Source organism: Microchirus variegatus (genome assembly GCF_963457635.1).
Source record: "Microchirus variegatus genome assembly, chromosome: 15".
NCBI classification, from domain to species: Eukaryota; Metazoa; Chordata; class Actinopteri; order Pleuronectiformes; family Soleidae; genus Microchirus; species Microchirus variegatus.
The window spans coordinates 10,050,192-10,063,987 of NC_139816.1; the positions used below are offsets into that span (position 1 = coordinate 10,050,192).

General features: G+C 39.5%; 2 protein-coding genes across 4 annotated transcripts in view; one reads left to right on the top strand and one right to left on the bottom strand.

Annotated features, from left to right (window-relative positions):
- Positions 1-5,123, bottom strand: part of myom1b (myomesin 1b) — a 28,118-nt gene extending 22,995 nt beyond the window's left edge. For all 3 annotated transcript variants that reach the window (XM_083901443.1, XM_083901444.1, XM_083901442.1), the window contains exons 1-4: positions 4,985-5,123; positions 2,265-2,399; positions 1,975-2,146; positions 120-277 (exon numbers count right to left, since the gene is read on the bottom strand). In XM_083901443.1, coding sequence (XP_083757569.1) covers positions 120-277; positions 1,975-2,082 — 266 coding nt within the window. In that variant the 5' untranslated portion in view covers positions 2,083-2,146; positions 2,265-2,399; positions 4,985-5,123. The remainder of the gene's footprint in view (positions 1-119; positions 278-1,974; positions 2,147-2,264; positions 2,400-4,984) is intronic.
- A 4,813-nt stretch (positions 5,124-9,936) lies between these two features.
- On the top strand, positions 9,937-13,306 carry myl12.1 (myosin, light chain 12-1). The gene is made up of 4 exons (XM_083901445.1): positions 9,937-10,022; positions 11,641-11,847; positions 11,960-12,121; positions 12,442-13,306. The coding sequence occupies exons 2-4, from the start codon at positions 11,664-11,666 to the stop codon at positions 12,612-12,614; spliced, it is 519 nt and encodes a 172-aa protein (XP_083757571.1). The 5' UTR covers positions 9,937-10,022; positions 11,641-11,663; the 3' UTR covers positions 12,615-13,306.
- The last annotated feature ends 490 nt before the right edge of the window (positions 13,307-13,796 follow it).

A 13,796-nucleotide genomic window follows, 5' to 3' on the forward strand; every position in this document is an offset into this window, starting at 1 on the left:
TTGTTGTTGGAATTAGAAAACACAGAAGAAGGAAGCAAAAGGTAAAGGGAGAAGAAAAGTGAAAGGGAGGAAAAAGATGAAGGAGCAAGAAATGAGCATGGTTTGTGTTGGTGACCTACCAGACGACCCGCGGCTCGGGCCAGCCGGTAACAGTGCAATGCAGCCGCACGCACTGCTTCTCCCACACTGTGTGGGAGCGAGGTTTAATCACGAACTCCGGGGCGTGCATCAGGCTGTCTTCGTTCATGCGCTTGAAGTGTTCCTCGTGTTCATGGAGCTGAAGATTGCAGAGTAAAAACATCAACTTTCTAATTCCAAACAATGTACTTTCACAGTGACAGTTCAGGCTTTTTGATCGTGTGAAGTTACCCACTGCAGTAGACCGCACTACACCACTAGTCAGTTTGTCACTGTTAACAGAAACCCTATTGTAATCCTTGGCGACTCAAATGTTTATCACCTAAAATCTACGCAACTCTATGACATCTAAAGCAGTGTTTCTCATTCCTGGTCTTCAGGACACACTGCCCGGCATGCTTAGATGTTTTCCTACTCAGATGTTTGCCTGCTCCAACACCTGATTCATATAAATGGTTCGTTACCAGGCTCTGCAAAAGTTTGGTAACGAATCATTTATATGAATCAGGTGTTGGAGCAGGCAAACGTCTAAGCATGCCAGGCAGTGGGTCCATAGGACCAGGATTGAGAAACACTGATCTAAAGACTATACTCGTAGAAACAAGGGTTCCAAAAGGGTTCTTCTACAAGGGCTGAGGTTCTACCTGGAACCATTTGCTTCTGAAAAACCCCTTTCCTGAAGAAAGGGGTTTTCAAGGGTTCTTGGTAACACTAATGGTTCCAGTAAGAACCATTTTGATCCAGAGAACCCTTTAAAACCCCTTTCCTGAATAAAGGGTTATTGGTGGAACCCTTCAAAAGGGTGGAGCCAAAAAGGGTTCTCCTATGAGGACAAGCCGAAGAACCTTATATGGTTATACGTAGCACTTTTATTTCTAATCTCCACCTCTATTTCTCACAATTAGACAACTTTTTCTGACTGGAAACTGAAGTTTGCGTCACTATTCACTCCTTGAATCAAAGTCCACAGAGAAAATCTGGGATTTTAAATCACGGCATACAGGAGTTGTTGATCCATGTTGATTCCGAATTACGAACGTTGACTTTATCTATAGACTTTGATGTAGGGGATATCATAGGCTCAAACAGGCATAGATTCGGTTAAATTATCCCTTTTCAATCAGATTTTTCAGCCATGTATTCTGTACCTCGCGTCAAAAACCTCAAATACCACATTAACAGCAAATGTAAAAACATATCTCCCAACAGGAATCCACAATGCACAATGTATATTAAGCCCAACAAACAGGATCTTTATTTGTTTGTTGTACACATGCAACGTGTATGGACTTTACAATTGCGACACGTGCTACGGTAACAGTGTGTTTTCATTGTGTCCTATGAATAGCTAGGGGGGGGTGATGAGGCCCCGACTGTCTCGTTGGGCGTCCTGTAACTCAGCACATAACATGACAACACTCCCGAGACGCGTCTTCCCTGTGTTCTCAAGAAACACGATCTCCTGAGGCATTTGTCGCCCAGTAATAAGACTTTTTGGCAGACGTACGACAGATACAGTGAGGGTGGTCACTGTGGCTTTTAATGGCGTTCAGTGAATGGCTGGGTACTTCATATAATCACTCAGACATAAATATCTCCCTTGTGTAAACATTAGTAGTAATAACACCCACTTACCCACAGGAATAAACAGCTATGCTGATGATCTAATTGGTTTTATAGCTGATAACATGTGAAATTAAGTCATACTCCAGACAGTGTATACTGTGACACCCTAAGTAGCAACAAATAACCAACCTAATATGTTGAAATTGTGATATGAAACTAATCCGTCTGATAAATTATGACCTTGAGAAAGCTTGTAACACCTTCACTGACCCTTTTGTTCAGAGAGATGCGGTCAGCTGATTCGCGTATGGCCTCCTTCCTGGAGATCTGTGACCTCTCCATCTCCACGCCACTGGTGAACAAATCCCTGCGAGCCATGTACGCAGCAGTGTCCCTCACCCTCGCTTCCTCTGTATTTGAAAGTCCTGTAGCAAACTCTTGACTGGGATCCAGCAGAGCAGAGCAGAGTAGAGCCATGTGGATTAATGTGGGGATTAAGAGATAGAGATGACTTTAAGAGAACAGCATTTTTTTTTTTCCACGGGTGAGGTATTTATTACCTGCCCCTGAAGATCGGCACCACGTAACCGATGATTTGGTTCTCTCTGTCCACAGCCAGGTAAGTTGGCTTTGCTCTCTTTGGTAAAGGACTCAGTCTGCTCAGTTCAAGCCCAGAGTGTGAGGACACTTTAAGTCTGAGACATACAGAATGTAATCAGCCTGGTATACTGCAATGATAGCATTATCATGTGGGGATAGGGTCGTGGGTAGATGAGTGCTTGTCAAGGGTTCAGTGGGAAGGAAGGAGGTGTAGATGGTTTAGTTTTGATTATAGTGTTTTTAAACCTTTTGTTTTTCAAAATCAGCAAATCATTACTGACTCATTAAAGCACCTAAACGATCCTCTATATAGTCTAGTTCAATGTGCGTTTCTACATCCAGAGTGCAACTGACGCTGATAATACAGCCCATTGGATTCTTGTTACATGACATATAATATGAATACATAATATGCAGCAAATCAAAGCCATGTTACACCATGTATTCACAGCTAACTAACGCGTCAAGACAAATTGCAAAAAGGTATCACCAGTATAGAAAGGTTTAAAGGCTCAGATAATCAAATCATTCTAAACCAGGAGGTCTTTGTTCAATCAACATTTTAATCTATGGTAGTTTCCCAGTCCGAGGCCTTTCCATGGAATTTGGGGATCTCTGGCAAAAGGAACCTGGATACCCCACATCTAACTCGACCAAATCCACCAAAACCACCCCAAACTGAAACCAGGATAGTTCAAACGTAAGTTATTCCATTGACAAAACAGTTATTCAAGTTAAATTTAATAGGGGATTCTCACACTATTTGTTGCTACAGATGAACTTAATCAACCAGTCTTAGGGGCACATATCAGTTTGGGCCAAAGGGCAATTGCCTGCTTTGCCTGTAATATTTCAATGCCCCTGTTCCCAGACTGTCTATTGGAGAAGATAGTTCAGACGCCACTCACTTGTTATTGTAGAGGAATGGGAAATGCTATCTGACACACTGGTGGATAGTTGGGGGGTGGAAGCACACAGGGTGTGAGATAACCAGAACATGATAAGGAGCCAGGGGCATGAGAGGGGTGAGAGGGCAGCTGCCCTCATTTTCCTCGTATTTATCTGGGTCAGTGTCCATTCAGCTCTGATCATTTACAAGATCAGAGTTTTAAAACCAGACCAGGTTATCCCACAGAACAGTGTCTGTGTCATATATTTAACAAGAGCATTATAAAAGCCACCCTGCCTGTTAAATCATCAGATCAGAGGAGACCTTGTTGCAGCACAGATTCAAAATGTGTCGGCTAGGGCGTAAAGGCAAAGATCAGATGGTGTTATTAAAACCTAAGCCCTATGACCCTGTTCACACTGTCCGAGCCAGCGTATTTAAAGACTTTCTGGACACTGTAATAGGAAAATGGCTGTTTTGTTATGTCTATATATGAGAATTTTTGTTGCTGCATGATTTCAGGTATGTAAACACCTCAACAAGAACCAGAAACATCTCAAAACCAACCACTGACAACTGTCCTCATGGGTATTTGCAGGCAGCAATAACGTTTTTAGTGTTTTAGATGTTTCCCTGCTCAAACTCACTTGACTCGATGGTTAGAGACCCATAGCAACGACCCATTTATTTGAATCAGACGTTTTGGAGAAGGGAAAACACCTAAAACATGCAGGACAGTGGCTCACCAGGACAATTAGTGAGAAACCCTGATCAGTGATCATGAACGTTCAGTCTTCAAGTCTGAGGAACTGTCACTTCTCATTAACTACCCCCAACACTGGTATGCACAGGTCAAGATTCTATTTCAGTCAGTGCTATATACTACAACTCAGCCATTACATAACAGCCTACGTAACAACGTTGCACCGTTATTGTTACAAGTAACCGTGTAGTTATTGTTGTATTAGTTAGTCGGCGTGCATCGAAGCACACAAGGGGCATCTCTGAGTCCACATGCCAAAACCTTCATGCAGGATTCAAGGCTGTTTTCAACCAAAGTGAAAGACAAACAGTGAAGCAGGATGGTTACTTGTTGTCATTATCAAGCAGTGAAGATGAACCCATGACTGTGATGATGCTGAACTTGATCAGTTGGATTGGAGGAGGTTAAGGGGGGGTCGGAGTGGGAGGGCAGTTTCCAAAGACATAGATTGATGAAGGTAAGACACATCCCTCCATCCTCTTCATTGCCCCCCCTCCTGCTTACCCTCGGCTCCTACTGCTGACAGAGGAGCTGCTACCAGCCATGTATCTGCTGCTGGCCTGGTACTGGCTCAACGTAGACTCCGTCTCCTTGCTACGGTAGCCACGGTCATAGTGGCGATGATGCTTCTGGTAGAACGGTATAGATCCGGACATGCTGCAGGCCGCTCTCTGTACGAGCCCTGAGTTTCCGAGTTTCTTTGCTTCCTACCTGTTTTTCTGTCTGGTTAGTTGATGTTCAAGAGCAGGTGAATTATTATCTTCATATACTGAATATCCCTTTATCTGAATTTTTTTTAAATTGTACCATTAAATACAGATGTGGATAAGAAAATACAATCCCATGATGGCAGTGTGAGTAAATAAAAAATATACTAACAGCCACAAATGCATATAATAACCTGCAACATCAGCTAGCAAGACAAGATTCAGGCAATAATACACATTCCCGTCATGCTTGGACAGACACATGAAACAAGTACAACCTGGCTTATCACATCGCGTCCTTGCACGACAGTAGCCACTTACCCCAGGCAACAAAAAAAAATCCTCAAACTTAAAGCGTTATGGCAAAATATGATCCAACTCCAGCCTTAAAGCTCGATATCCCAGCAGACCCTATACAGGTAGGTGCTTACAGGGCTGCGGTCTACACAACAAAAATAATATTGGCCCTTGCCACAGTGTCCAAGCAGGAGTTACAACCTTTTATGGTGAGGGTGGAGATAAATATAGCTGAGAGCAGAGCTGGGGGGCAAGGCAGCTCTGATAGTGAAGTGCATTTACATGTGCATGTCTCTGCCTATGCCTCTGCTGGTAAACATTGTTTGTTTGCAATGTTTGTCTTCTACAAATCTTTCAGTGTCATTTTCACATCTGAAATGTATATAATGTGTATATAATATACAGTATTACTGTTTGCATTTGTCATGTATAATAGAACTATATCTTAATAAGATACTACAGCAGGGGTGTCAAACTCATTTTCACTGAGGGCCACATCAGCATAATGGTTACCCTGGATGGGTAACAGGGCTGGATGAAACTGCAGAATAAATGTAACTAAATGTAACCAAATATAATGTCAAATAAAGGTAACTACTCTGTAACATATTGCTAAATAACTTTCTGTATTTATTACTTATTCAATTTCACTCGTCGCATGACGCATATACAATGATACACTGCTATCCAGTGGCGGTGCCGTCACTTTGAGGGTAACACAATTGCCATGCATTGTGGGAAATGTAGTTTATGGTCAACGCACGCCTTAAAGCAGCATAGACCTATTTTAACACAGATTTTTGCAGGGGTTCTCAAAATGTTGATACCTGAGGGCCAATTTAGGAACCCAACATTGGACTGAGGGCCACCAAAGGAAAAATAACAGAAAGAAATCCCATTTGTAATCATTTTAATGAGCAGATTGCAGTTCTACCGTTTACACTTATTGGTTTGTATCCAGTAATGTCCAATAAACCTTCAGCAAGCTTAGTAGCTCCTGGATTAAAACTATCAACTGTATTTCATTGCGGGCCGCCAGAAATGTTTCTGCGGGCCGCCATTGGCTCGTGGGCCGTACTTTGAGAACCAATGGACTAATGTGTTTAACTGAGCTCCAGTTTATTTCTGCATCTCAACTCAATTGTGACACCATTAGGTTCCCTGTAGCTTCTATTTCCTCCATGTATAACGCAGTAGCAGCTGTACAACCAGGCTTTGTGGGGTTGCGTAGCTTATAAACGACGAGCATTGATTGTTTGGCTAACCATGTTTTGGCTTACATGATGCGCTAGTGGTTAGCGCAACCACACAAAAGGACTCAAAATGTTACAAAGCGCTAGTTTTAATGCTATTTTTACTTAAATGTACTTTTTTTCTTTTATGTCCATCAAGACCTCGATGACTTATAAGCTGAGGTTTAACAACAACAGTCTCAGCTGTGGCTGCGGCTAACTTTAGCTATGCTATTGTTACTTGCTTCACATTCAGTGAATGCCGGTCACTATGTCTTTGTCACTCTCTCTTTCAGTCTCGATTATTATAATCCAGTAGCAGACTTTTTATTTAATGTGTGGGGGTGAAAGCTGCTGTGGATGAAACAGTGATGAAAAAACTATATATAACTATTGTTTTGAAATTGACAGCCTTTCAAACACCTGATAAGTTTCCGTGGGGTCAAAATATGTCCCTGAACCCTTCAGAGGCCTTTTTGGTCCCCACAGTCAGATCATCATGACAACATATCTGAGAGGTTATGGCAGCAGTCTGCAGCGTAAGCCCATAAAAAGGGATCAACAATGCAGGGGACATTAAGGTCACAGTGCTACATGATGTCTAATATCACATGGAGTCCACTGAAGATAATATGTGTCAGTGTCACAAGCCACAACACGATCACGCTGGAACAAAGAATGACACGAAGAGAAAGAGCAGAGACACTGTCGCAGCCAGGTTTAGATCAGTGATTCCCAAAGACTGGTTGGGGACCCACAGATGGGTCAAATTAGCAGAATTCTTTCCAGTCTTTAAGTTCAGTTCTATATCTATATGTTTTAAAGGAGCCATATGTAAGAATGTGGCCAAAATGTGGTTACTACATTCAAATTCAAAATACCAAGGTCTTTTAGGTGTAGTTTTCTGACGTAACTGGCAACCCGTGGTTGCTCGGCAGCTGAGACTCTACTGACTGCAATGATTGGCAGACGGCGGTAGGTGGCGCCACATGCCAAAACATGGTTTGCAGTCTGTAAAATATTTTTTTTAATGCAAATATTTTGGCTGTACTGTTGTCATTAGTGAGTTAAGTATGTTATATGAACATTATTCCTGAGTCTCTGTGACATATTAGGAGGATTTTATGGCCAGTTGCTTTAGATTTATTACATAATGCACCTTTAAATAATATACTTGAAATTATACTCAATAAAAATATGAATACACAAACTTGAAATGGTTAACAAAAAAAGAATGTCTTGATGTTTGCTCAGATTCTTGATGCATTTGTTTATGGAATGATTTGTTTTGCTCAAACCCAGTAGTCCAGTGTCACTTGGCCACTCCTATTGACTACAATCTGAGATTGAGTATTTCAACTCACAAGAGTCATGGAACATGGCAGAGTGGTGGTCAATATGTGTGACCAGTACACAGACACTCCTTATGGTCTGTTCAATAAAAGGGCACACCAAAATGTGGACTTTTTTCACTTGTCAATATGCCACAGATCAAAAGTTGTAAAAGTTGTACTGTTATTTTTGGATAGTTACTCCGTTTTGTCACATAACAATAACTACAAGTTTTCTTTGTGCGTTTATATTTTTGTTGAGTGTATGTTATCCCCATAAAGCTTGTGTGAACGTTTATGTCTTTAATCTGTTCTTTCTATCTTTTAGAAAACAAAAGCAGGTTCATCTTTCCATTATGTAATGTAATGTAATAATAAAGTCTCTTAATGACTTCATCCCATTGTATCCAGGAGTGTCACACGCTGCATAAATCTACATTACCACCAGTGCTTTACTATTCTTAGTTTGCAGTCTATAATTGACTGCAAACTATAGATATAATTATATTATATCACCTTAGATCTAGAATATTGACACCTATACTCTAATGTAGTAATGAATCTATGAGGCCTGCAACTCTCAGTTTTGTTGACACTGACAGTTTCAACACCCCCCCCCCCCCCATTCAGGCCGCAGTGGTTTGTTCCCACCTAAAGGTCTTCAGTGAATGTAATCAGTCTCTTCCAAGTTTTCCGTGTGTATCCACGTTCAGCTGTCCAAAAGAATTCCAGCTCCTGTACTCAGGTCTCAAGAGACCAATTATGACTATTTTAAATCTGGCTTTGTGTCATTTCCTTACACTGTTGTTATGTGAACTTTCAATTTCAACAGTTGTACACATGAAGAAATTCACAGAGATTAGGTAACAGGCTGAGACAAACTATCAAACCTCAAGAATTGCTCCAAATAACACTGCATAAATGAAACCTTTCCTATAAAACTAGCACACTCTAGTGGCTTAGAGCAACACTACAATTTCTAGGAACAGCTGTTGTGTTAATTCATTGAGGGATTCATGAATGGTTTGTTTTTATTTCAGTTTGTAAAGCTTTTAAAATAGAATCTTAGCCTTTAATAACACATATTTTATTTTCTATTCTAAACGGTCAGACTTCAATTGTATTTATTAACTGTGTACCTTTACTTCATTAAAGTATAGATGGTGTATTGATTATTGTATTGCACAAGGAAGGATGACAATGACGATATTATAAACCGTAAATCAAAAATGTGTTCTGTTACATACAGTATAGAATAACTATAAATAGCTCATGGCACATGTTCAGCTATTCTGTTGTCCTTGAAAGTGATAGGACAGCAGGACAAAAAGACACAGATGTGGCTTGTTTTAACCTGTGAGTCAACAGTTCTACATCTTGCTGGTAAAGCCCTGCAGCAGTCAGCCTCCCTCTACAGCAGTGACCTGAACAACTGTTGTCTGACTCGCGCTGCAATCTCAGTATCTATTATTACCCATCCCATCAACATATTTTCCCCTTTATTGTTTTAGTTTAGTGTATAAGGTTACTCTCATTTTTCTTTCTCTGTCTAATACAGGCTAATACAGCAGTCACATGCTACTATACTGTGATGCCCAGATAAACCAAAGTGAAAAGTAATACTCAAATAATTACTTTTACTACACAACATTTATTTGATAGCTTTAGATTTACACATGTAATGTATCTATGTTTATATATAGTATAGCCAACCAACAAATTATAATGCATAAATTGGGTAAGATAAGGTTTGACAGCCTTGATATATTTACAAACTACTAGTTTATAAAGGGATTTAATTGAGTCACACTTTTGGCAAATGCAGTACTTTATATGTGTCTGAAAAATATTGATGGAGCTGATAAAGCCTTTTTTTTTGCCTAATTTTTAAAAATCAATTACAACAAAATTCTAATAAGAAGCAAAACCTAGAGTATTAGAATTCCCAAATGGGAATTCTACGTCTAATAATTACTTGTATGTGACTGTGATGTTTTATTACAATAAAAACAATGTGGGGAAACCGTAGAAAAATATAATTATTATAATTAAATATTCAAATGTGCTTTCCTTAAACGCCTATTTGCTCCCATTTACCTTCCCTTAATTGTACAACGCCACTGAGGATGTGTTCTTTCTCTCCTTAAAAGGGCATATCCAGGAATGTCAAAGGAGCGATTGTGGAAGTTTCATGCAATTCACCGGGGGTGTGAACCTGAATTAGGTGCTTTATTATATCCAAAGCTGAAATACTTGGTTGCGTTTACGAAAATATTTTTGTGAATATGTCGTTGAATAGTATCCAGATACACACAAACCATTACTTGTGTTTTTTAAAAACATGTAATATTGGTTGTTTGGTTGACGAACGCCCCCATTTTTCACAATTGGTTTGCTCTCGTGTTCTGGACAGAACCCAACATTATTATGAGGAAGTGAAGGGCGGTGGTTGAGAAGCAGAGCAGCACCGGGCTAGCCAACATTACAGGTTCTCGTCAGGTAAGACTTTATTTTTGTGCTTTCATCGCTGTTTATACAGCAGTTAGCTGTATTTTAAACCACCTGCTACGAAGATACATCACTACTCTTGAACATGTAAAAGCTGTGTATGTTAATAACGAGCTATCGAGTCATTTTGACTGTTCGGTTGAAAGCCATAAAACACGGCTAACTGTTAGCCGCGGTGCTAACATATCGACAGCTGACGTTTGGTACTATAAACCGCATTGAGGTTGTATATTATTGTATATATAGTTGTTGGCTATTATAATCTGGTTTATATCGTTTCTTTTATCACGGTGTGCTGTGCACAGTGTAATACGCATGAATAATTTAATGTTGCTTAAAGTAGGCCGCGAACCATCCGGTCTAAAAAGTGCGTACTTTTACGTAATACAACGTTGTTGTGTTTGGACTACATTATACAACAAATAAGCATTGGAAGAAATTGGTTTTGTGTTATCGATACGTTTGTAAATTAAATAACAAGGGTAAGCGTATTCCGAATGTTATAAATGACTTAAATTAAAAAACAAAAACAAATATGAAATGCCTTTTAATTATGAGAAGCCTGAAACTTTCAAATTAGATTTGATCTTGCACTTAACAAAAAACATTTTAATTAATAATTGTGTTTAGCTGTTAGAACAATAGCTCATGTAATAAATAATTGGAAACGCATAACAATTTTAGCTTTTCAGTGTAAACGTCATAGGTTTGAACATTATAGTTCAACAAAAAGAAAGGTGGGTTAAATTTGGGAACAGTTCCTTTGGTGAATAATTATCCATTTCAATAAATGTATAGTTAAAAGTGGTCAATTGTAGCCCTAACTTATATTTCAACATGCATTGATCGTCAGTGTCCCTAAAAATATTGACCTTTTATTTGTATTGGCATAAGGCGTGACTCTTGTTGCTGTGAGAGGAGCAGCAATGTAGGTATCTGTGTCAACATGAAGAAGTGCCTGTTGGATAGTTTGAGTCTGCATTGAAGACATTGCCTAATAAGGGCATCTGTCCTCACATCAGTAATTTTTCTGACCTCCTGTGAAGGCTCTGCGATGAACAACCTAGAACGATGAGGGTCATTCCCATTTATAGCTCAGTGTGGGACACCACACTGGGGATTCACTGCCAGAGAATGAAACCTTGAGTTATCAGAACGGACGACTGTGACTGCATGATCCATTGAGCATTTGATAATTCTGTCTCCTGTTGCCAGGTTTACATGCTGGGGTTTTCCTCATGTTATGCTTGTTTCAATGAGGAACAAGTTAGCTCTGATTAAATGGGACAATGGCTAAATTATCTATTTATACATTTGCATCATCAAATCGCTTGTTTTGTTAGAATAATACTTTGAAATATGTCTCAATATGACGAGCCATCGACCCAGTAAAACTGCATGGTTATTTAAACATTATATGAACTACCTTTTACTGGATGGTTAGGCAACACCTGTATCACAAATTCTTTCCTTAAACGGATGCATTTATATCTGCTATATCACTCACTACTACTGTTGTTGTTGTAGTAGTAGTACTCTGAGTATGCCTCTGGCGGTTTGCACCAGGAAATATAGTCTGAGGTTTGTGAATTTTTCTTTGTTTTTTTAGGTTAAAACAAACAAACCGTCAACATGTCTAGCAAAAGGGCAAAGGGAAAGACCACAAAGAAGCGCCCTCAGCGCGCCACGTCCAATGTCTTCGCCATGTTTGACCAGTCCCAGATTCAGGAGTTCAAGGAGGCTTTCAACATGATCGACCAGAACCGTGACGGGTTTGTGGACAAAGAGGACCTCCACGACATGCTGGCCTCTCTGGGTGAGTGGAAGAAGCTCTGAAGATGAGGAGCTTCAAGGATGAGATGCAGTCAGATCACACGTATGTAATTGTGTTGCTGAAACGTAATATCTCCACCATAATTCATTTTCAGGTAAAAATCCAAATGATGACTACCTGGAGGCCATGATGATGGAAGCTCCTGGACCCATTAACTTCACCATGTTCCTTACCATGTTTGGAGAGAAACTGAATGGCACAGACCCAGAGGATGTGATCAGAAATGCATTTGCCTGCTTTGATGAGGAAGGCACAGGTAAAAAAAAATCACTAATCTGTAAACTTTTTAGTCTTGTGTTAATACATAAGTGACTAAACATATGTAGAGGAAATATTATTGTAGGAACCTTAAATGTTAGTATTATTATATTTTCTCCACTTTTTAAATATTTTCTGTCGATGTTGATATTAAGCTGTATTTTTGAAATGCATTATGCAGACACCTTGTTGTATCTTAAATAATCTAGCTATATAAAAACAGCTTGGTTTTTAAAAAAAGGTAGATATCATATCAATGCCAGCAAAAGAAAATTATTTCAGGAAATTATATTCTTTCTCATGAATTTCCCTCTCCAGGTTCCATCCAGGAAGATTACCTCAGAGAGCTGCTGACAACAATGGGCGACCGGTTTACAGATGAGGAGGTGGACGAGCTTTTCAGGGAGGCGCCCATTGACAAGAAAAGCAACTTCAACTATGTGGAGTTCACGCGCATTCTAAAGCATGGCGCCAAGGATAAGGACGATTAAAGAGCCACACCAGCACACAAGTCGTCTTCACCCTCCTTGCCTGTTCCATCAGCTAGATGACCGTGCTACATGTCTCAACTCACCAGTATACAACCCTTTTAAACAAGCCAAAGCAATAACTATCCACTCTTTGTTGTGAACTTCCACTTTACCTAAATGTACACATAAATCCAATACTGTTTGAAATGCTTTTTTCCTGTCATTTAAAAGTATACAGTGGCAGGACCATGGAAACTCTAGGGGGATGAGTCTTTGCAATTCATGTGATCGGGTATAGCTGAATTTTTACATTTTATAATATAAACTTTTTAAATAAAGCCCTCTATCAAGGTATATTGTGCTGTTTCCCTTCCATAAACTCCAACTGAAATAGGAATTGCATTACCCTGTCTTTTTCCTTGAGGGTCTAACTATTAGATGCTTAAGTTTTCTCCATTTAAGGAGCTTCAAGTCTTGACACGTATGCTCTCCCTCCTCACCAAATGTCTTTGGGCGAGTGCAGACGGGCACGAGCTGAATTCTTTCTTCAAAAAGGAAAGTTCACAGTTGATGTGAAAATGACTTTGGGATGCATTGTTACACCCAAGTTGAATAAAGTCCCTAAAAAGGAATTGCTGCTAATGGCTTTTTATGTGCATCATTAATTATGTCCTAGAAGATGTCATGTAGCGTAATAAAATCTTTAATCAGCAGCGTTGTTTTATCTTTAGGTCTTGGCCTGTGCAGGCACTTAACGTTTTGTAAACTGGTGGACAGTCTTCAGGTATTCTTTTTGGAATTACAGCGTAGTTGGATTATCTGAATTGTCAATGTAAACATGACACTGAAAATCCCCAATCTATTCACAGTATCAATAAAAATTTACGAGTGCTTAAAAGTTAGAATAGAGTTTTCAACAATTACAACTTTTATGCAAACACACTTCTCTGTTGTCATATATCAGTATCCACAAGGGGAGTAAATAGAATTATGTTGAAAACATGCCATTGATAATTTTTATTCATGGAGCTCCTGTTGAATAAATAAAATGGCTCTTAATATTGATGTAAATATACTATTAAATCGTCAACATACATGAATCCACACACAAGAACATAGTGGATAAAAACGGCTGTATAAACTGAAACAAACACTGTATAAAACCCCCATAGTATTAACCAATAAATAAAAGGACACACATAA